Here is a 22,882-nt window from a genome sequence, read left to right as displayed (position 1 = left end):
CTCCTTATTAGGTGCACCAACAGCTTGATAAAAATTGCAAAGAGAGGGCAGAGCAATATATCAGTTTTGCAAAATAAAAAGTTAGTGTTTCCCCACAAAGGTGAGCACCAATAGTTCATTAGTCCAATTAACCAATCACTGGATCTCCATTCAAATCTTTCTCAAAATGTTCTATTTTATACTATTCTAAATTTAGTGCAAATTTGAAGAATATAGGTAAAAGAAAATCATTTTCAGTACTTTTTTATGTGCAAATTGAAAATGCGCAAAAAACAGGGAAAGATGCAGAAAATCAAATTAACTAGGCACAATAATAACTTTTGAGTAATTAGTATAGTATCTAATGTTTTGTTTTTTTATACCATGGTCCCAGAAAAATCTGCTGTGGAACAACAATACAACACTGATAAGTCAATCAAACAATGCTAGTTACACAAGCAGTCAAAATCCGTCCATAAAGCAGTCTGACTTCTTTTGGTCAGCCCAAGTTCCCTATCTAACATTTGAGTTGTGTTTACAGTGACAAATCTGTGCATCTTCATCGCTTGTATGGTGTACTTGAAATACTGACGAACCAGAAAGCGTGTTGTGTTACCATGACAACCAGTAGCCAGCTACATAAAATGTACACGCCTTGGTTTTTATAAAGTGGTAATAAATGATTAAAACAGCGCAACAAAACAACACGGAAGTGAACAAATCTTGTGGCACCCTTGGCACGCTCTTAAGGCGTGTCAGTGTGTTGTGGCACCAACTTTGGGAACCAATTGCCTCTCCTTTGTGGGAGTTTGACTTTTACAATACCACAAAATAAAAATGGTTTAGGTCATGTTTGAAATCATTAAAGTGAACTGACTCTAAGTAGGTACAGGCATTTCTGTAAATACTATTTTTTGGCTGCCTAACATGCTGTCTAAGAGCTCTTTAGGAGATTTACACCTCGTTTCGCACGAACAACTAAACCTACATATTACATTTATGGAAGCACATATTATTTTTTATTAGCATGCTATCTTCAGGGATAGTTACCATGCAGTGTATGCATGTAGTCTGGTCTACTTTGAAAGCATAAACAAATCAACAAAACAGTGTATGATTGATGTGTGTGATTTATTTGTAGTTAATTGACAATGGTAAACTGGCAAGTGTGTCAAGAAAACTCTCTCCCACTGGCGAGAGATGTGCAAAACCCAGTATTATTTTTTGGGGTTTACTGTGTTGAAATAGAGGGCCTGTCTCGGCAGAGAAACTTGAAACATGATCCAAACACAGTAGAGCTTATCCCAGGGTGTTAACCCTGTCCACCTGGCGTGGAAACTCTCCATCTCAAGGGATGTTTTTGTTGTTTATCGTATGCATATGAGGCACCATCTTTGGATCCAGTGTTGACACTGCAGGTTTGGGTTTGAACAAGGCAAAACTGGCAGAGGATAGCTAACAGGATTTGACGTGCAGATTAAGACCCCAGTGTACAGTGAGAGGCAGAGGCCGAGGAGAGGCTGCATCTGTCATCACCGGGAAGCCCACCTCCTCACCTTGCAGCTGGGGTGGGACAGGCTCCTTCTATGGCCTCCTGGCAGACTGGGTGTGGGTGTGAGAGGCAGAAGGTGGTGCGCTGGTGCGTCCTGTCTATTCTTTTGCACAGAGGCCGATCTGTGATCACATCCTCCTCATCAGGCATCGAGCCAAACCATCAGCTGGGATCTGAGAGAGCTCTTTCATGCTGGGTTTTCTAAGACCAGGGCTAAAAACGTGGGGAAACCAGGCTTGTTGTTGGATTTACTTTCTAGAAATTCTGATATCTGCTTTCAATTTGCAGCTTGCGTAGACATTGTGCAAGATGTGTAAATACATTCCTTCAAAGTACAATCGGGTCCATCAGCATCACATTGCAAGATTAATAATAATCCAGTTCATCAGGTTTCAATGCAGAGTCAGAGAGTTGTTGGGCCTTTGTTGCCTTCATCTTTCCATCCAAATTTAGCAGTTTGCTCTATTTCTTTGTCTTTTCTACAAAAAAATGTCTTATGAGTTGGCAAGGCCAATGGCTTTTGATACATTTCCATTTCTGTTCCATTTCTCATGTGACATTTTGTGTGATAGTGACATTTTGTGAATTTCCTTGTGACTTTTTGCATTTGTTCAATATGTGTTTTTTCCTACTATCAAGACTAACTATGTATGTTGGCAAAACAGTCGTTATGTATGGCGTGTTCACTCATTTTGGCTTAAATTCTGATCCCAGCTTTAACCCCTGTTTAGGACTCTCTGTTGGTTGGTGGTCTGGGAAGTGCAATAAACGATCCTAGAATCACTTCCCGCACAGTCCAGGGAAATATTTACATGTTTCCGCATTAGCTCCGACCACTGAGTAAATACATACAGAAAACCACTTTAAAACTAACATTTGATATATGGCTCCACATAAGTGCTCAAAGCCTTACTTGTTTGTTTTGATACGGGTTGACTGATGAGTGTGTTTGTGTGCCAACATGTGGATGAATATGCGGATGTGCGCTTAGCATTTCTGCGCGCAAATTAGCTTGTGTCTATATGTGAGCTTTAATAGGTAGTTATTCCCACACCTATTCATGCCTGAGGACACTTTGAGACTCATTATGCGGGTAAAAAAGATGCCTTCCGGGGAAATTGTCTCAGCCAGCCGAGGTATACTGGTAGGGCTTGTATGGTGAGTTCCTACCAGGTGTTCGCGTAGGACTGGTGCTTCCTGGCACCTGGTGACCTCTTTGTTTTTAAAGGGTTGGAGGTTAATGCTAAAGGGGTTGGGGGGGTTGCAACCTGGCTTTATTTTTTACTCACATTCTTACATACATTGACGCAACTGCTTTGGAATTTCAGTCCCTTGTAATTTGCAAATGGTTTAGAGCTTGACAGATGATATGAATTATTTAGTCATTTCTACCTTGGTGTAGTTTTACGGCCATTCCAAACCACAGTAATTGCCCTTAATTTGTTATAATATATTTATGTTATTTCATCATTAATCTAATTGAAACTTTGACAAATGGACCGTCTCATCTGCTAAGGATGCATTACCAAAATAGTCAGTCATTCCAACCAAGATTCAATTTTCTGACCATCCCAGACCAAAATCATTATATGGGTATTAGTGTCACGATGCCTTCTCACTGACAAATTAAGCTTTCCTAAATCGGATGCATTTTTTAAACCTAATTCTTAATTATATAGACAAGATTGCTAATTTCAGTGGTACAATGTCTTGTGCATAGACTGGATAACTGCCATTGTATAATGGTTCACACTGCTTTGATGCACATATGACTGGTGGTTTTAGCTTGAAAGCGCATTTTGGTTGCACAAAAGATTGCAAAGTAATTTTCTATTTAATAAAGGTGCCGTGACTAGGTGGCACCTGCTTTGATGGAAAACCATTAGTCACTTGCGGGAATGTGTTTGGGGCAGGGCGCTTATTTTACACCTGCATCACCTCAGCTTGTTTCACAACCACCTATCCAGTGCGAGGCTACTGTGTCTGATGTCATAAATTCCTCAGTGAGGCTTGCCCAGGCGCCTGTTGACTGATGAGTTTGTAATCTCCTTCTGAGTAGGAACACCACCTGACACTCAACTCTCATCAATCACAGTATAGCTACAGGTCATAGGCTCAACTCTCTGCAGGAGAAAACAGATTATATAGGTCAGTGGGAGCAGAATTTACTGTACATATTAAAGGTTTGTTGTCATGCCACATGTAAAACTAGACACATATTTATTTGGTGATCTATCAAAATGTAACTGTGTAATTTGGTATTTAAGTGGAAGACTGAATCTCACCTGAAGTACTTCCTTGGGAATCTATATTGCATGATATGCATTTGACTGCAGGTGAAGATGCTTAAACTTGTCACTTGCTAGTCACAAAGGAAGGCTTTTGTGGACATCTTTTTGTTGTTTGATGATATCATGAAGCCTTGCACAACCATTTCATTTCGCAAGATCCGTTTTTGATGCAAGATTTACAGTAAGTATGAAAACCATCCACTGAAGAATTGTTTCCACCTGGTCCGATGGGAACTAGACAAACCAGCAGACACTTCGATGATGATGTGAGTCACTGCTGCTAAAAAACCCCCCAACTAACTTAACACCCCTTAAACTATGATTCAGTAGCTTCCTGACCTTTTTGTCACATCAGAAACTTTACAAATGGATTTTTGAAACAAAAAACTTTTGCTATACTATACTATATATACTATATTTTTCAGTCTAGGCTTTAAGATTGAAAAATGTTTAACTGCTATATGCATCAAATAAAGTGTGATTTCTTGCTCATTGTAAGTTACTAAGTAGACCATCCCCTCAAGAACAGTTTTAGCTCCATTGACAAGGAACTACACCAATTAGCAAACCTTTTATATAATGATGTGAGCTGTCACAGCTGCTCTGACTAGAGTAGAAAGAAAGCATATTATACATAAAATGTATTTTGCAATTTACAGCCTTTTCTTACCTCTGGCACTTTAGAACTAGTTTAAGGAGAAACGTGACTATGTCTGCTTAAGAGCTTCCATGTTTTCCAGTCTGAAGCAGAGAACTATCATTATCTATTGTGCAGCCTACTTGACAGGACCACTGTGAGTGAAACAAAACCTGCAATCTGAGGTTTAGAAGTTCCTTCTCAGGGTTTCCCTCAAGAAACTGGTTAGCGGAGGTGGTAAGCACTGATTCTTGATATTGGAAATGGCAGTCGAGAAAACAACATTACCATATCGCATGATATGTTGGCTTTAATGAGGTTCAGTGTTCATTGTTGACAAGAGTTTGGAAAAGGTCCATTTAGTAGCTGTTCTGGGGCTTTTACTCATGTCACATGATCTTCATCAGCAGATGGAGTTTAAGTGTTTTTTATGGAATTGTGGTTGTTTGAAGCCAAGGATCAATAATTTTAGATTCTGTTTTAATCATTTCACGTGACCTATAAAGTGCACTTACTTACTTTGTGAAACTGCTAGTTGTACTTTTGGACATGTTTTCTTCTCCTCCATCAGGATGAGCACTAAACACAGGAGCTGTAGGATCAGAAAATGCTCCAAAGAACTGTCTCTCCACCTCCCTATCCTCCATCTAATGGGCCCACGTGTAATCCCAGTGAAAAGTGTATTGACCAGTACAAAGTAGCTGGATCAAGACCCTGTCTTTTCCTGCCAAAGCTCACGAGTCATACAACATATTTGATGTCAAACTGAGGCGCTGCGCTCACAGTGAGACAGTGAAAAATACTCCTGAGGCAAATGTCAAGGAGCCCTTTCACTGGCTGTTTGATACTCCTGTCGCCCTGCCAGTCAGCTGCATGAACACACGCACATTTTCTTTCACTTTCTGTTGCCAAGTCCCTCTTTACATTGCCTCAGATCTCCCCGAGTGGCAGCAGTAGTAGCAGAGAAGCAGCCAGTGTTCAGAAGCCACATCGCATCTGAGTGTGAGTTTTGGACGGAAGCTTGTTGCAGAAAGAGGAGAAACAGCCAAGCTGGAGTCTGAATTAGATTCCTCTCTTGACATGTGTTAGTGTTTTATGTCTTTACACGCGTGTACAAATACCAGCCAGTGACTGCTTCACACATAAACACATAAAAAGACACAACTCACACGCTCTCCTGGGCAGCAAACCTCAGTCGGTCTTGCCCAGGTGATATAATCCGACCTGACTGGCTGGTTAAATATTGACAAGAGCTGATGTGGCCTTGCTGAGAAGAGACGAGAATTCAGACGAGGCTTTTCACTGCCAAGGCAGCACGACTGCCTGCCGCATCATCAGTCCAACACACACACACACACACACACACACACACTGTCGAATGCAAACACACACATATGCACAGTGGCAGGCAGCAGCTGAGACTCAGCAAGGCAGCTAGGACAGAAGTGGGGAACGAAGCGGAAGAAGAGGAAGGCGAGCAGACGAGGAAAGCGGACGCAGGATGAGCCAGTTCGTGGACCACGGCATCGTGTGCGGGAGGATCCGAAACCTTCCCCTGCTGGAGCTGCTGGCGGTGAGTCTCGGTCCATACGTCCCCCCCCTCCCTCCAGTTCCTCCATCCCTTCCAGGGCTTCGTCCGCTGAGGAGGTATCTGGGGCAGGAGGCAGGCTGTCTGGAGCTGGAAATAGGTCTGACTGGGTGATAATCAGGCTAGCATCCTGCCCTCCAGTCCGCCCAAATCCACAACCACCTACATCGCTAGTGCCCCAGACAGGAGACAGGAATTGCCCAGGGTTAGAGGTGCAGGGAAGGGGGGAAGGGATGATGAGGGAAACGCTGAAATTAATTTGGAAGCAAATGGAGTACGAGTTTATATTTGGTGTATGCATGCAAGATTTACATTGTGTTTTTATTTGTTTGTTGCACTGAAAGGAATAGTTGGCAGTTTTGATTTGATTTATTGTTAAGTCAAAGCAGAAAAGACTAACATGTGGTGGTTCCAACTTCTAAAATGTGATGATTTGCTGCTTTTCTTCTCTGTAAATTCAACATGTTTTGGTGACATTTCACAGACTGAATGATTAATTGATGAATTAAAAACAAATTTAAACATTAATTCATAGGGAAAGTGCTGACCTGGCTTTGCTTTTTGGACTTGTGTGTGACCATGGGAATGTAGGAATTCTTGACTGTGCGTGGTGCATCTTGAGTGGAGCGATGTTACCATGTTCCATATGTAGGTCACTAGCCGACAAGCTGCGACTGCCACTAATTACACGCGAGAATCGAGCTTGTTTCGTGTTTCTGATACATCTCCAGAAGGTCCGAATCAGGGGATCTGCCTGCCATCTGTACACATTCACTCCAATTGGTTGAGATGGATTGTGAAATTTGAGAGTTTATTACTAGGTTGCCTAATGTGCAATGTGTTTCTGTTGATATATGTGTGTGTGTATATCGGGGGTGGAGAAACCAGCATTTGAACGTTATGCAACAGCCAGGTCTGAAAATATGACCTAGGTTTGAGGATGGCTTTGAATGCTTTGATTCTTTCATTTTCTGTTGTTGGAGTGGGTATAGATCCTAAGTGCTTCGTCTCATTGGATTGGCTATAGAAAAAGTGATTTGTGAGCTTCTGGAAACACAGCGAAAGATAAAAAAAGAACGAAAATTGATTATTTGTGGGAATTTTTTTCTTTCTCTCTTCTCTATCTTTCATTTTCCCTCCACTCTCCAAATGTCTCTCTCTGTCCTTCTTTCGCTCGTCCCTCCACTTCTCTTGAGATATTGAGCTAGAGGTGTTTTGTGGAAATCCAGGGGTTCTTAGCCTCTGCCACCGCATGGACGCAATTATTCAGACAAATGTCTCCGCCGAGCTCTGAGGCTCCATATATCCTTTATCTAATTACATTAACAGGAGCTGGATAGTGACTAATGGCTCGTGGAGGAGAAGGGGGGGTTGGGGGGGGGGTGGACTCATGACGAGGAGCTGGAGAGGCCCGGGATGCATGATTGCATTTTTCCATCTTATTTCACTCTCTCACTCCTCCTCGTGCCCAGAACGCTCCCTGTGCTCCGTTTAGAAATCCCCCCCAACAACCCCAAACCTACACACACTCACACACTGACCCACTGAGCCTTTTTCCAGCCTGAAAAACTTCTATGCAGTCTTTCTTTTTGGCTATAATGCATTGCGGCATGAATGTTGGCATTATGGCTGATGATCTACACTGACCGTCATATTTCTGTTTCAGGTCTGCACTCAGAGCCTCAAACAAGATAAAGCTTTGTCAGGGCCTAAAGAAGCTTTTCTCTGTTAACATTGCTTTTATTGTGAATTGAATGAAAGCATTTTGGGCACTGCAGCCACAAGTGAATGTAGACTTTTTGAGGTTTGTTTGGTGTGCCAACCACCTTAAAAGAACAGGAGTGCCTTTTCTTTGTCAACTTAAGCCAGCCAAGCTTGTGCTGCCAAAATAAAAGCCTTATCAACCTGCCTGTGGCAACAGTAAAAAAAAGTCGAGGGAATACAAGAGCCATTGTGTCTCCTCATGACTTAGTCATCGTGAAGCAAATCTGTTTTTAAGAGGCACAAACCAGTGCTTTGCATGCTCTAACTCATTAGCTAATAAGTATGTAATCCAAAGCATACCAGAAGATTTTAGATTGATTTAGTGCCTTCAGGGCAGCCATTGGTTTACATTCATTTTAATATCAACTCGCTGAAACTTGCTTTCACATTTGGTCTGTTTTTTGCCAAAATGATTGTAGTGGTAGTGTAGTAGTGGTTGTAAGTCAGCAGGAGAGCATGAGCTGTTCAATTGCACAATAAAACACTAGGTTTTGGAGAAAGGAAGTGACAAAATAGGATAAAAAAAAGAACTGAATCACATTTTTTCAACCCTATATACTGGCCCTGAAGAGATCCCTTCTTAACTCGATCTAAGTGAGGGAAAATAAAATCCTTGTTCGGTGTACAAATGCGTTCAAAAGCTTAGCTGGAGCTAATATGAAGTCTCAGCAGTCTGAATTAGCCAAATCAACTGGGCATTGACCAGAGTTGGAGTCTTTATAGTGCCAAATTCCTTATTTTCCTCTCCATCACAGCCCAGCAAGGAAACACTGTCTGTGGAAACAAAAAGAGCTACAGAGAAGACATTGGGACAATGAAATAGTGTTAAGAAGGGATCTCTTGATTCTTTAAGTACACTTCAGATACTCAGCATACATACTAAAAATCTCTTTGGCTGTTTGCCTCAAACCACTTCTTATAGGGGAGCACATTTCTCCATTGTCATTATATTTGAGTAACTGAATTCTAGGTGTGAAATGTATTCAAAAACGACAAACAAAAACGCAATGTGTCACATTTGATAGATGAATAAATGTGTGACAGTACACCTGGCTGGGATGACGCAAAGAGGTGATGATTCATAGGTGTCTGAAATGTCAACGTACTGCTCACCGTAGGGTGAACTACTGAGTGTCTTTTCTGGGAATAATAAAGCGGACACACACGGCTGTCATGCCACATTGCATTACAAAAAAAAAAGAAAAGGGACGAGTTGCTCACAGCTGCAAAGTGTTAAAAGTATTTATGGATGGTGATGAGACAGCTCGAGGAAGATCTTGGAAAACAAACAAAAAAGTATTAAATCTTTGGAAAAACATTTTGCTTTCTCTTTGTGAAGTTTAATTAGCAGTGGCACCCGAAATCGCTATTTGATTAATGTATTGTTTCTTATTTCTTGTGTACTTATTTAAAAACAATATGACAATTAAAATGCAGCACATACTGTATGCGATTTTTAATGAGTCACATTCACTGAACTGATTATAAAAAGGATAGTTTTTGTTTAATCAGTGCAAAATCAGCAACTAATATAGCTTCTACTGTCTTTTAAATGTCTATTCTCCTTTTCTCAGCGGTCAGTGAATAAAGCAGGTGTCAGGAGTTTCCTGTTTTTTCCTAAGAGGTTTGCACCGGGCTTACAGGAGCTCAGCAGTCTGCTGGCTCACATTACTTTATGCTAATATCCCACAGCTGCAACCTGCACCACCCTCCTGCTTCCCTGCCTTGCTTTCTCTGCCTCGCACACATACACACACACACATACAGACACATACAAAACACACTCACACAAGCCCCCGGGACAGTCATGGGAGGGCCATGAAAAGGAAGCCGAGATGATTAATTAACTCTGCCCTCATTTTGATACCGCCTTATTGGCTTTCAACAGCCGAAATTCAGATTTGCATGGATTATCCTCCCCCACCACCACCACCACCACCACCATCACAACAGCTACCACCCAAAACAGACACACAAACACATTTCCGAAATATTTAGGTCATGTTGTTACTCATGCTATGGTGAATGCCCAACATTGGTTTCTGGGCAGGTCGTGTTGCTCAGCAGAGAGTGAGGTGTCGGTTTTGTTGAATGTTGGTTTTCCACTAATGAGAAAGAAGCTGCTCTTATAGGAAACTGGCTACAAATACTGCTGACAGATACTGATAGATACCCTGACCTAAGAATGGTTATAATTATAATTGTTGAGGTTTCTAGTCAATGATGTGCAGGTGAATTATCTGGTTTGACTTTCCTTGGCATATTGCTCAATATGTATCACTTTCCAGTAAATAAATCACATGGGCATGTTTATATGACAGGCTGTGAAAATCAGATGTTTCAAAAACACTGTTGCCCAATCCACCAACAGCAGCTTGGGTGGTGCAAGTCTGTAAAATCTTAAGCCAGATCTACTTATTCTGCTCCCAGAAGTTGTCATTAGGAATCTACAGCTGAAATAAAGGATTAAAAACTGATCCTTTGTGGTAGTTTATTCAACAAGTATAGACCAAAAAATTATGATTTGGCAACATTTTTCGTAGTTTTGCTCCATGGTTGAGAGTGTAAGCTGTGCTCAAAACTCTTTCAGTTTTTTCCCCAAACTATAATCCCCTGCATATAATATTGTGTGTGTGTGTGCTTATGTATAGCATGTGTGCATTCATGTGAACTCCATACGCTATCAATGCTTGTTCACGTGTAAGCAAATATATATGCTTCACAAGCTGGGTGAGTGTGTGCTCCCGTGTGGTCATCTCACGGGGGTGCCGCGTTGGGCTGTGTGTGTGTCTTTGTGTGCAAAAGCGCGTGTTGGCTCCGAACACCAGGTGCTCCAGCTGGTCGCGTCCCTGCAGTGTCCCGGCCCTGACCGACCGTCCTTTGGTCCCCCTGTGCTTTTTCTATTGATGACAGCCTCTGAGTACAGACAGCCTTTACAGCTTTAAAGGGCCTGTCAGCTCCCAGCAGCAGAGCTAGACACAATACAATAGTGCTCCTGTATATCATCTATACACTGGGGAAAAGCCAGCAGCACAGTTGTCTTTCATTTCTTTCTCTTTTTGTTTTTAACTCTCACTGTTTGCTATCCCTCCTGCTTTTTTTCTGTCCTGTCCTATTTTCTCAGTGTGCACAAATTGGGAGTCATTGTGTACATGTCTCATCATCATCCACCTCCCAAACAAAAGATCACCTGCCTGGCTGTGTGATGTGTCACAGGGTGGGAGTCCTGAGGGAAAGCCTGTGGCCTCATGTGGAAGTTTGTTACCACTGTGTCATTATGGGCTCCTATTATCTCCCTGAATGCACCACGGGCAATTTTACCCACTTGATGCAAGTTGTGGTAAATTAACCTATTTTCAGGTTTTTCAAGTGTTTGAAGTTGTGTGTAACACTTCTTTGTTGGAAAATCAGTGTGTTTTGCTGGGTAGAGTTTATGTGTCTGATACCAGGAGGTTTTCTGGTCTGTGTTGCTCATCGTGAGAAAATGGTTTTAATTCAGTCCGGCATGTTTTAAAGAAAACGGCCGGTGGTTATTTTCATAGTATGAGCCATTCCCTGAAATGTTTCTCCACAATATCCTGCGCTGGAACTCGCTCATATGCAAACACAGCAACAGAGCGGATGCAACAAAAGCTGAGAGATCTGCCTTGCCTCAAACCACGGCAGTGTGCTGCATTATAATAAGGTGTTGTCTGCAGGGGAACCTGATTTTGTCTGACGTGGCTAATGCGTGCTGTCAGAAGCGTTTGCGGCTGACGCTAGCCTGGTCTCCGTTCTGCGAAAAGTCGGCGAGAGGGAAGAGGGAGCTGAGTACGGTCCAGCTCGCCACACCCGCCTGCCGGCTACGCTTACACTGCAGCCTCGCGGGCAGGAGGCAGTGACCTTCATGCCACTCCCACCATTTGAGGAGTCGGGTGCTGTCAGGGCCGATAGGTAGACTGTGTTGTTTTTCTGCCTGCTTGCTGCAAGTTAGAAATCAAGCCTGCTTGTGCTCATCATAACACAGCTACTGTGTCACATTATCTCAAATGCCAAATATCAATATTGAGGTGCAGGGCAGAGCCATTACTGTGATTAGAAAGAAATTCATGCTGGAGCTGTTTGATGGTGCACTATTATACAGAGCCAGTGGCTGGAAGATTGGCCATTTCTGCAGATCCAATTATACGCTGCAAAAAGTCCTTTGGTTTCATCCTCATCCAGCCAACAGAGTTCAGTTCTACCTTCTTCCAAAGATGATTACCTTTAGAAACAAATGTTTGTCTCTTGAAGCAAGGAAGAAAAAGAAATTGTCCAGCAATTAAAATTAAAATGCATGAAATGATCTTTTAGTAAAGTAAGATTCAAAACTCCATACAAGTTTACATGACTTAATGTACATTTCTTGCATTGCATTTCCAGCCTTTTATATAATTGATTCTTGAGATGAAGTAATTTGGATGCAAGGCCCTCTGTCATTAGAAGGCAGGCTATTCGTACAAAAGATCCATGAGAAGAATCAATATCATCTGCATGTAGTAACATTTGTCTGCTTGAGTCATCCGGCTAGCTGGAGCCATTCACATTATTGAGTCTCCGTCACTTTCTAAAGAGATAATATGATCTGTATGCCTTTCATGAGTCCATAACTCAACTTTATGGTGATGTGCTTGCGCCTCTCAATGATTTTCCGGGATCCTCTCTTCGCAGCCAGACATCAGAGTAGTGATTGAGGTTTTATGAGGCGTACTGAGCCTCAGGTGAGCCGGATTGAATGAGGGATGCTTTGCACAGGACCATTTGACCCTCAGGGCTGATTGTCTGCTGTGTCAGTGGTCAACGATTGCCTTTGTGTGTGGTCACGCTGGTCATAGAGGGGCTTTTGTGGGAACCCGTGGCAGCCAGGGGGCTATCGAGCTGCGGCCCAACATCCATCTGGCACAACAGCTGGAGGAGCAGGAGATTTCTACGGAGGAAATTATGCACAGCAAACAAGATTCCTATGATTATTTCATTACATTCATTTCTGTGGGATTATCATCATTTTGCAGGAAATTGGTCAGATGTGATAACAGCTCTACAAAGCAGTCTGTATTTACTCTTTGTTAAATATTGCAGCACAGCCCTGCCCCTACAATTCATTCAGATACAAACAAGCTTTATTTTGGAGGCATTTCCTGGCTGTTTTCTCCGCCCTTCCTGTCTCATTTCTGCCTGAATCTGAGCATTGAGGAGGGGGGTAACAAGACACAAGTCGAACCAGCTGAATTAGTGCATTATTAAGCCTTTCTCCCCTGACCCACTTCCCCTACTGCTTGCATGGCTTGACTCCAGCATGGCGTCTGTGTATACCGGGAACATGGAAAGCATTTGGTCTCAGGATACGTTTGACTGTAAATGGACCTCTTATGTGCAGCAAGTACTCAGAGAGGATGCTGAAATGAGCCGATGGTGAAAGCTCTTCATTTTCTCTTCAGGCTTCCATTCAGACGGACTTAATCAGTCCCTCTCAGGCAATTACTGTGTGATCAGGTATCAACTTCTGAACTGCAATACAACAATACAGAAAATAGCAATTTGTTCCCTCATAAAACCATGGTGAAAGATACACGATACTCATTGATAATTATATCTTCAGTTTCAGTGTTGATTTATCTATAGGGCTGCAACAAACTGTTTTTGTCATAATGGGTTCATCTGTTGATAAATTGTACATTAAGTAGATTGTTTCCTCGATATACTGTCAGAAAATACAGAAAGACCAACACTCCAAACCTCTCAAAATATTTTATTTATTTAAAGTTGTAATTGATACTACTCTCATATGTGGCTGTTAAATAGAAGCCTAAGCAGCTGGTTAGCTTAGCTTAGCATGAAGACTGTAAAACAGGGAGAAACAACCAGCTTGGCTTTGTCTTCATAAAATCCAACCTGCCAGTACCTGAAAAGCTCACTAATAACAAAAAAGTTTGTTTAATCGGTGCAAAACTTAAGCATAAAAACAACAAGTTGCCATTTGTACAGGGGGTTTATGTGCAGGATCCAGCACCTTCCTGGGATATCTGCTGGTTGCCTGGCAACTTGTGCCAACACATTAAACAAACATAATATATCCTGTTAATTCAGGTCAAAAACCTTTTTTTTTTAATGCTAAGATGAGCTTACCGCCTGCTGGCTATAGCCTTAAATATAACAGACAGATATGAAATCAGTATAGAAGTGTTGAACTTTTGCTTTAAAAATGATTGATTTTCTCTCCAGCACTAGGTTTCACACATTTCAAATGACCCATTATAAAGTACAAAAAACGAAACTATTTACTGAAATGCAGTATTTTTTCCATCTGTTATACCTACAAGATATGTAGCAATTATATTTTTTCACGTAACATGGAGTGGATGAGTTCTCTGTCTCCATCAATAGCACGACCAATGTGGTCCATCCAACTTCTGACCTACAAGGGAAACAATGCAGAATGCTCTAGCATGTCCTCTATAATGCCGCAGTATAATACAGGACATATATAATATGGCTCAGGCTTTCAGGGGTAGAGGGCATATGATGTGTAAGCTATTGTAACCCCTCAGAAAGAAGCCGCTACCTCACTTCAATCAGCCTATTGGAGGGGTCCGGTTGAGAAACGGCTTCCAGAGGGTTCAGAGAATGCGAGAGCGTTCGCTAAAAAGGGGGCTGCCCCAGATAAATAGGGTTAGCTGAGTAAACAAATAATAATGATAGAACAGTGTTGTTATTGTAAGAGCAAATAGCTTGCCTAAGCGAAGGAAATTCAGGTCCTTGCACTGCAACATTTTCCCACAGTAGCGGAACTATCACATTCTGATCCTAAAATATCTCATTGAGTTAAAGTGCTGAAACATGTCAGGATATGAGATCTACAAAGCAACATTTTAATACAAACAAACCGAAGGTTCCTGTCAGGACGGCCAGTTATAACAACGACAGAAATTAAATTTATTTATCAGATAGACCTTTGACACTTTGACACTGTTTCATATTTTCGGGGGTGGGGGGTGCTCAGGAAGTTCTTCACACAGAGAAATCCAATGTGTTTCAATCCCGTGACAAGAGAGTATTCAAGTCCACTGATGTCACCCCGTCTGAGATGCTTAAGGAGAAACAGTGCTGATGTCAAATTCTTCCCCCAGCTCCCATCTGGAAGAAATAAAACAAATATGGTTGCTAAAAATAAGACTCCACTTGAGATGATAAGAAGGATTTAGTGCCATTAACTCTGTAAATACAGTGTGTGGTTGGCTCCTGACTCATATTGAAATTCCTTCCCAACCTGGATGAGCTCTGACTGTAAAAGCCCCCTGAAATAGGCTGCAATAATGCCTTTCAAAAGTCGATGATGGTCGATTTAAATATTTTATGCTGCTGAATTATTGGACTCTCAGTCCTCTTTCAGATCACTTGACGGAGTGCGGTGAGCCACTGCACTGAGAGGTCTTTGTTCACATTAACCCATGAAATGCATGCAGCCAAAGTAGGTTATAGATGATCTCTTGAAGCCAAAATCACTGCTATGACATTGGAACTGAAATATAAGAGCAAAAAAACTTCCTGCGAGCTTTGTGGTCCGTCTGCTACTTAGACATTTGCAGATAGGAAATAGCTGCAGCGTCACATTTTACAAATGACTGTTGCTCGCAAAGTGTGGATACAGTTACCAATCCTACAGGCCTGTCGCATGCTTATGCACGGGTTGAATGTATCGTGGGTTTGAATCAGTGAAATAAGATTATAAGAAGTTTTATTTTGCTTCTGAAGACTTGTATGCAGTTTCTTGAATGCTTATTATAAAGAATGAAATGTAAGCTGCTTTTGGCAACTTGTCATATTTACATCCCTGTGGTGTAAACAGAATCATGATATTTGTTTGTTTTTAAAGGCTAGAGCTGGGATAACGACAGATGTAATCATGGTACACTGAGTTATGCGTCATTTAGTCAGATGATTATGTCTTATATGCGAGAGGGACAGATGGGACAAATTTACAGATGTATCATCCAACTTAGCAGCTCTACAAAGCACTAGAGTGCAGTTTACCACATTGTTTTGGTTTTCCATCCCAAAACTCTGGTCCCATCAAGTCCAGTTCCAGTCGGAGCAGGCAGCTGGTTGCAGGTCACGAATAGTATTGGCTTGCTTGGGGGCAGAAATCTAAGGGCACCTGAGCAATAGAAACCAAAACTACGTACAGGACCGTGGCTACAAATCAATGTTTGATTAGACTGACCCTTTGAAAATAAAGTTTAAACTTCAGAACCTGTTCAAATGTTTTCTGCGTTGCTTGATTGAAGCTTCGGTGAACATTCACCAAACAAGGCATTGTCTTACATGTATTATTTAACAAGGCAAGTTCACTGAGGACATTCTTATTTACAGCAATGCCTGCGGGTGGGGGTTACCTAGATTTACACCACCCACGCTAGGACTACTGCAGTCATGTAATGTAGGCTACTGGGCAACTCCATTGGTTGACTGTGTTGGTCAGGGGCACATATCTGTTTAGGGAAGTGTGTGCATTACTCATTCAACCCCTCCTAGCAAATTAGTTTGCAGTTAACCCTCAGATTCAAACAGGCAACCTTTTGGCCACAAGCCTGTTTTGGTAACCCTGAGGCTACTGCCACCCCCACAGTCTGTCTGGAAAGATGCGCCGAGAAAAAAACGGCGATGAGCCCCTCTGCACCGCACAGAAATAATTCATGACCACGGGAATAATCATTTCACTGAGTCCTGCATTAGAGGTCAAAAGTCACCACAACCCATCTATTTTCACATTTCTCATTATTATGCTTCTACCACACCTTCCCTCCCCCATTTAAAAAAAGAAATCACTTACTGTATCTTGATCCGCTTCTCCGTCACTGTCAGGTTAGATAGGAAATGTGGATCTGATAAGGATGAGTGGCACAGGTGGGTTTGGGGATGACAGGAGCACAAACAAACAGCATCCTCTTGTCACATTACCATTTCCCCCGGTTATGGTTCCTTGCTTGCCTGCAGGGGAAATCTCCATTCCACATCCCAAGGCAGGAAGATGGAGAGAGAAAAGAAAATCAGAAACTGACATTAATGCTTTCTCTATATAGCAGGAATGCAACGCTTTTGCCTCAACATCTGCCCGGCATCTGGGTCGGCTGACTCGACGAACAGACAGGCCCCATCAATAAATCAGCCTCTGGATTAAACACAGGAGAAGCTGTGATAAAGCGGAGGCCTGAAGCTATTGCACGTGAAATGTCAGGGAATGTGACAAACGTCCCAGGCATGAAATATCTCTGCAAAAACACACACATGGAGGTCATGAGATTGTTTGTGGTTTTTGATTCATTACCTGGGATGTTATCCTCTCTTGTCCTCACAGCTGAACTTTAACAGATTAGGTAATGTTTTCTTACTTCTTTTTATGATTTTTCTATATTTTTTTTAGGTTTTCACTTGGTATCAGTTAGGGTCATAAAACAAGATTACTGTGTGGGTCGTTTAAGGTATCTTTTCTTTCTTTTTTGGAGAGAACATACATTTCTACAGTATGCAAGTATAATTCTGGGCCCGTAGAAAGCACCACTGACAAGCCAAAAACCATGAGTTGGAACAAAACCTGCTAAAGTGTAGTGTAAAGTAAGCACTGGCCAACATGATGACATAGAGCTAGCATCAAACTGTAATGAGAAGAGGCGAGAAATGCTGGAGAGGGGAGCTGTGCGGTGCAGATAATGCTGAATGGATCCTCTTGAGGGCTTTTGCTCAATCTATAATGTGCCTAATTTCCCGTGAAGGAACACAGTCACTGCTACTTGATCGGCCCTCTCTCTGCTCTCGCAAATGCTGCAGCTACAATGTGGCTCGGTGAGGTGCGGCGCCCGTCTGTCAAAGCCTGCATAAACAGAAGCCCAACTTCCCCCTGTGAACCAACCAACATCTGTTTAGCGTCAGCTCTCTGCTCTGATCTGCCCCTTCCCCTGTCACTTTCCAAGGAGTTTCTCTCATTCTCCCATGCTCTTTGTCTCCTTTTCACTTTCCTTTGGGTCGGGGCTTAGTGATGTTTGGATTAAATCAATGACATCATCGACAATATGGTACAGATATGTTTATGTGTACAGCATAATTGATAATAGCTGCTGTCATTAACTACTACCATAACGTATGAATTTGATCTTGCTTTTGGGCTACTTTGTTGATCAGTTGTAGGGGGATGGGTTCTGCAGGGTTTGTCATTGGGCTTAGTGTAGGATAGGAAAATCCAGAATCTGGGGCAGGAAGGAGTTGAAGAAAATGACCTGACAGTCATTTGAATGCTGCAGTTTTAACATGAAACTGGATGATGATGATTTGCTAAATTCAAATTGAGAAAGTCAGTGACCTGTTGCCATAAATCGTAGCGATAGGTCAAAGCTTGCTCATTCTGTTCTCTCAAGTAATCAATACAGGATGGATTTATCAACAACAAAAGTAACCACATTGACAGGACTGGGAGGAAATCCTCAGGACCAGAATACGTTGAAATTTACATCCTTTGTTGTTTGACACAAAAGCAAGCATTGCAGTATTTCATTATGTATTACAGTGGACGTTGTAGTGGAGCACAAACACAAATCATTTCAACATCACAAAAAGTCGACAGCAGTATGTGTTTGATTGATGTAATTGTGGTAATAAATGTTAGAATACATTCTCTTAACTGTTATGGACAATTATATTGTACACTGCAAAGTCAAAATCGCTTTCTTTTTCTCTGTTTTTTTGACCATCAACAGCAGCTGAGGATTTATCCTCTTTCTAGTTTTTCATGTCCGTCCCTCTCTTTGTTGTGTTCGTCTCTCTAACCTCTCTGATCCTTTTTTGTCTCTCACTGGCTCTCTCTCTCTCTCTCTCTCTCTCTCTCTCTCTCTCTCTACAAACAGCCTCTTTATTTTCCCTGTGCTCCTTTGGGTTGCCAGGTCCAGGTTTCCTTTTCATTTCTGTCATCGCCACTCTCCCTCCCACTCCAAGTACACCTGGTTGAATATTGGCCCCCAGATGATAATAAAACCCAGCAACCCCCAGGCTTGTAAAATCTGGGCAGGGGCGCACCGCAGACTTGTAGCCCCTGTACGTTCCCTGTTTCCTAGATTCTCATCCTGTCTGGAAACATTGGTACCAGCATGGACTCGCTGTGTATTTGTTTTTTTCCCTAAAAGCAGAATTCCTCGGCCACTCCGCCCTAATGTGTGTTTTTGCAAATTTAAAACTGAGGCTGAGAGAAAAAGAGGAAGGGAAAAGATAGTAGTGACAAAGGAAACAGAGAGAGGGATGGATATCAAATGTGGAAAAACAAGTATTTGTGTGCGTGAGAAATATTACGAAGATTATTATTTTTTATCCAAACCACGGCCTCTTAAATCCAATCCATCCTCATGGCTCAGTCAAACTAGCCTTTATAAGAGTAGCATTTTTGGACTGAAATCAGTAATGGAGATATAGATGGAGATATAATAAGACTTACAGATGTAGTTTTAATTAAATGTTCACAGTTCTTTTAAGTACAATTCAACCTTCCACAGTCAATTTGGTGTTGCTGAATAATTGCAAATTGGTGCTGACATTTGAGGAAACAGTGATGTCCGAAGTCTTCAAAATCAATGAATCATATTAGCTGTGTTGCAATATGCAATTTTAAATAACTATTTGTGGCCAATTTACCATGAGTGAAACTAGCCGCATCCAACGGAAACCTCTCCATACTCTCTTCTGTTCATTGTGTAATTTGTTGGGGCTTTTATCTTGAAATGTAAGCTAGTGCCACCCAAATTTGCCTGCTTGGGATAAAATTGAACATGACTTGTTAGATTTAAAGATCTAGTAAAAACACACAAACTGAAAAATGCACATTCATGCAGTCGCACAGGTCTGTGATGCCTTCCACACAGGTAGCTCTGTGGAAGTGATCGAATAGCGATGTCAGATCTGATGTATTTCATTCCTCAGCAACTTTTTCAACTCTCCCCTGTGAGATTTGTACTGTGAACAGCTTTGCCACTGTTCCCAACAGGCATGAATGGCCCACTCTGTCAAATCCAAAGAGCAGAGGAGGAGCCCAAACAGACGGGGGGTTATTTGAGCGGTGGACGTATCTTAATGTTTGGAAAGATAATCTGCGGGGATTTGGATTCCTGATGGTGGCGAGGTGTTGATGTTTGGGCTGGGCCAGGCCGTAGGTGCTGCTGGAGGAAGAACATCAGATAACCCAAACTGCTGAAACTTAGCCTAAATGATGAACAGGCTCCCTTTTGTATCTCAAGTAATCCATATTCCCTGACACTCCTCCATTTGGGCCAGGTAGGCAGATGAAGAATATCCTGCTCACTGGAGGCATTTGTTAGCCGACTCAATAAGGCTACTGTATGAGCTTCCACAACTTTACAGTCATTGAGATTTTAGATACAATTAAGCAGTATAGAGCTCAGTCCAGTTTCAGCATAATTTATTTAGTGATGGTTGATTAACCGTGAGGTAGTAAGAGCTTGATTTGATTATTTGTGTTTAAAAAATGAGTATCGGAATCATCAAGATAGATTGATAGATTAACTGAGAGATGATAGATGATGATTTGGCAAAAACCTGCATTATATTCAATGGGAACTATTTTAAAAATCCTTTCCACAATATTCGCACATTGTGGTTATGGTAAATAAACTATAATTACGATGTGGTTAGGAAACTAAAACACTTGGTTATAAGTTATATTATATAGTTATTATAAGTAAATAAGTTATAATTACTCTTGATGGCAGTTAATGCAAATTGCCTTCACACGGAATAGGGATTCAAAACGATGCATATATGTAATCCAGCATTACAGTTTACTTCACTCTCTTTACACTGTGTCAAAGCTATATTATATTAAGATAGTACTATTGCCAGTGAAACATCCTACTGCTGCTGCTTCACATTAAAAGCATCCAGCTGGAAAAATATAGGGTGTTTTTTATTGTGAAGCAGCTACAGGAATGGTAATGTATTCATCACGGCAATTTGTAAATGCATCTACAAAACAAGACATGGTCATTAAATTTCCACCTTTTTTTGTGAACAGATCAGTTTTAATCAGTGGATCTGTGGTGTTGCCAAATCAACCAGAACTTAAATCTTTAGGATTACAACAAGTTAGGGTTAGGCAATGAAACACCTGGGGGGATGATTGTGGTTGCAGTGAGGCAAATTTTAATTGTACACCCATGCACTATTTGATTGATACTTGATATGTGATTGACGTGCAGAATCATCCAATGTGGATGTGACTCCTAGGGGTTCAGGGCTGAAACAGATGGACAATGAAATGGATAGTCAGAATGACTTGTAATGACCTTTAAGGGGACTATTATTGTCGGAGGTGTTAGGGGTCATGGCCTTGTCTGTACCCCTTCTACTAAAATCTAAATCTTTATTCTGTCTTTGAAAGAATCAGTTAATCACCAACTTCCTTTATGAATCCATCAAATCACTGGGATACAGGAAACAGTCATCCTTCTTTACACAACCATTGCATGATAAAAACATCTAGGATCATGTCCAACCGGGACACCAATTCATATTTTGCAGATCAAGCTGACAACTCACAGATCTTAGTATCTTTTTCCCATGTGAAAAATCACACGTATTAACCTGAGTAGCTGTCCTTTCCACTGATGAAAAGCAGGGCTATCAGCTGAGTTATCAGGGTCTAAGGATATGAGAGCTTGATGGCTGAGCTGATGCCATGACACCAGGTCGTTGGGATGTGAGTAACGACCTCTGAGTGAAGGATCATCGGCACAGAGCCTCAAAACATGCTGATAAGACTAATGAATTTAACCATGGCTGGCTGATATGCAGAGACTTGATACAAGCAGGTTTCGAGAAATCTGCACACAGAGACCATTAGTCATACTGATTAGTTCATTACCTCACTACGATAGGATCACGGTCATTTTGAATTATATTGGCATACAGGAATACACTTTCATTGATACTGATTAAATTTGCTATGTTTACATCTTTGGTAACAATGTAGACATAAACTTTGGAGTATTGGATGGCAGGAGTATTTGGCTTCAAACCCAGTCGTATCTTTGGCAGGACGCCAAGACCAACAGCCATATCAGATGTGGTATATCTCCCACACCTTGAAAAAGTCACTGTACATAATTCATTCTTAGGAGTGCCATAAAAATACACCCAGAAAGAAATCTTACATTCTATTGGCATAACCTTTGACTTGGAGTAGCACATGTGGGAGCTCCACTTTCTGTCAAACCTGCAGCTCAGGGTTTGCAGTTGATTTTGCAGTCCCAGAGGCCACACTGGCATGTCATCAGTCTGTGCAAAATTTGTGGCAAGCATAGATAGGTTGGTGCGGTGGTGGGTTGGGGTGCAGGGATAGAGAGGGTAGAGGTTGTGACCTTGTCTTTGGCAGGGTCTTATTCCCAGAGGTCACTGCAGGGGCTGCCGACCCAGAGAAAGGTGTCTTATCTGTAACGCCAGCCTGAACCTCTGATCTTTAGACACATCAAGGTGGTGGAGGGAACACATCCCAGCAAGGACTTCCAAAAAAAGGGACCCTGACCTCTGCAGCAACTAGGTCACAGTGTTATCTAGCTTAAGGTTTTTTATTTTTTCCAGTCAACTCCAAAGAGGTCTGTATAAGAACCAGACGCTTTTCTAGGATGTGAATCCATCCCTCTTAATCTTCAAGAATGTGTGAAAGAGCGTGAGCTAGAGTGTGCTAGCAAGGCTCATATGGATGAATAATGCATCTGATGTTTTATTACTGAAAAATCTGGACCATTAATCTTAAACAGACTGCTTTTGGTTTGTGTGTCAGTCAGTCAGTCAGTCAGTCTGTCTGTCTGTCTGTTTGCATGTTTGCAAGTGTGTTTTTCCCCCCTCCTCCCTGCTCCTCAGTGCCAAAGCAGTGGGGGGATGGCACTCATAATTTAAAATTTCATGAAAGCACACGAGCAGTTGGAGGGGACTGGATGTGGGACTCACGCCGGTTCTTCCCTCGGCATCTACCGAGTGCCTCCTTATCAAACGCTCTCACA

The 22,882-nt window shown here is 41.8% G+C and overlaps 1 protein-coding gene across 5 annotated transcripts in view; it reads left to right on the top strand.

Moving 5' to 3' along the window:
• LOC127378569 (nck-associated protein 5) overlaps positions 1–22,882 on the top strand; it is a 130,396-nt gene that overhangs the window by 16,277 nt on the left and 91,237 nt on the right. Inside the window, exon 1 of one of the 5 annotated variants that reach the window (XM_051427518.1) lies at positions 5,873–6,032. The exons of the other annotated variants lie outside the window; for them this stretch is intronic. Coding sequence (XP_051283478.1) covers positions 5,961–6,032 — 72 coding nt within the window. The 5' untranslated portion in view covers positions 5,873–5,960. Of the gene's footprint in view, positions 1–5,872; positions 6,033–22,882 lie in introns of those variants that run through there. 5 annotated transcript variants of the gene reach the window in all.

Source organism: Dicentrarchus labrax, unplaced genomic scaffold (assembly GCF_905237075.1).
Source record: "Dicentrarchus labrax unplaced genomic scaffold, dlabrax2021, whole genome shotgun sequence".
NCBI classification, from domain to species: domain Eukaryota; kingdom Metazoa; phylum Chordata; class Actinopteri; family Moronidae; genus Dicentrarchus; species Dicentrarchus labrax.
Note: the sequence above shows the minus strand (reverse complement) of the source record. Positions and strands in the feature narration are given on the sequence as shown.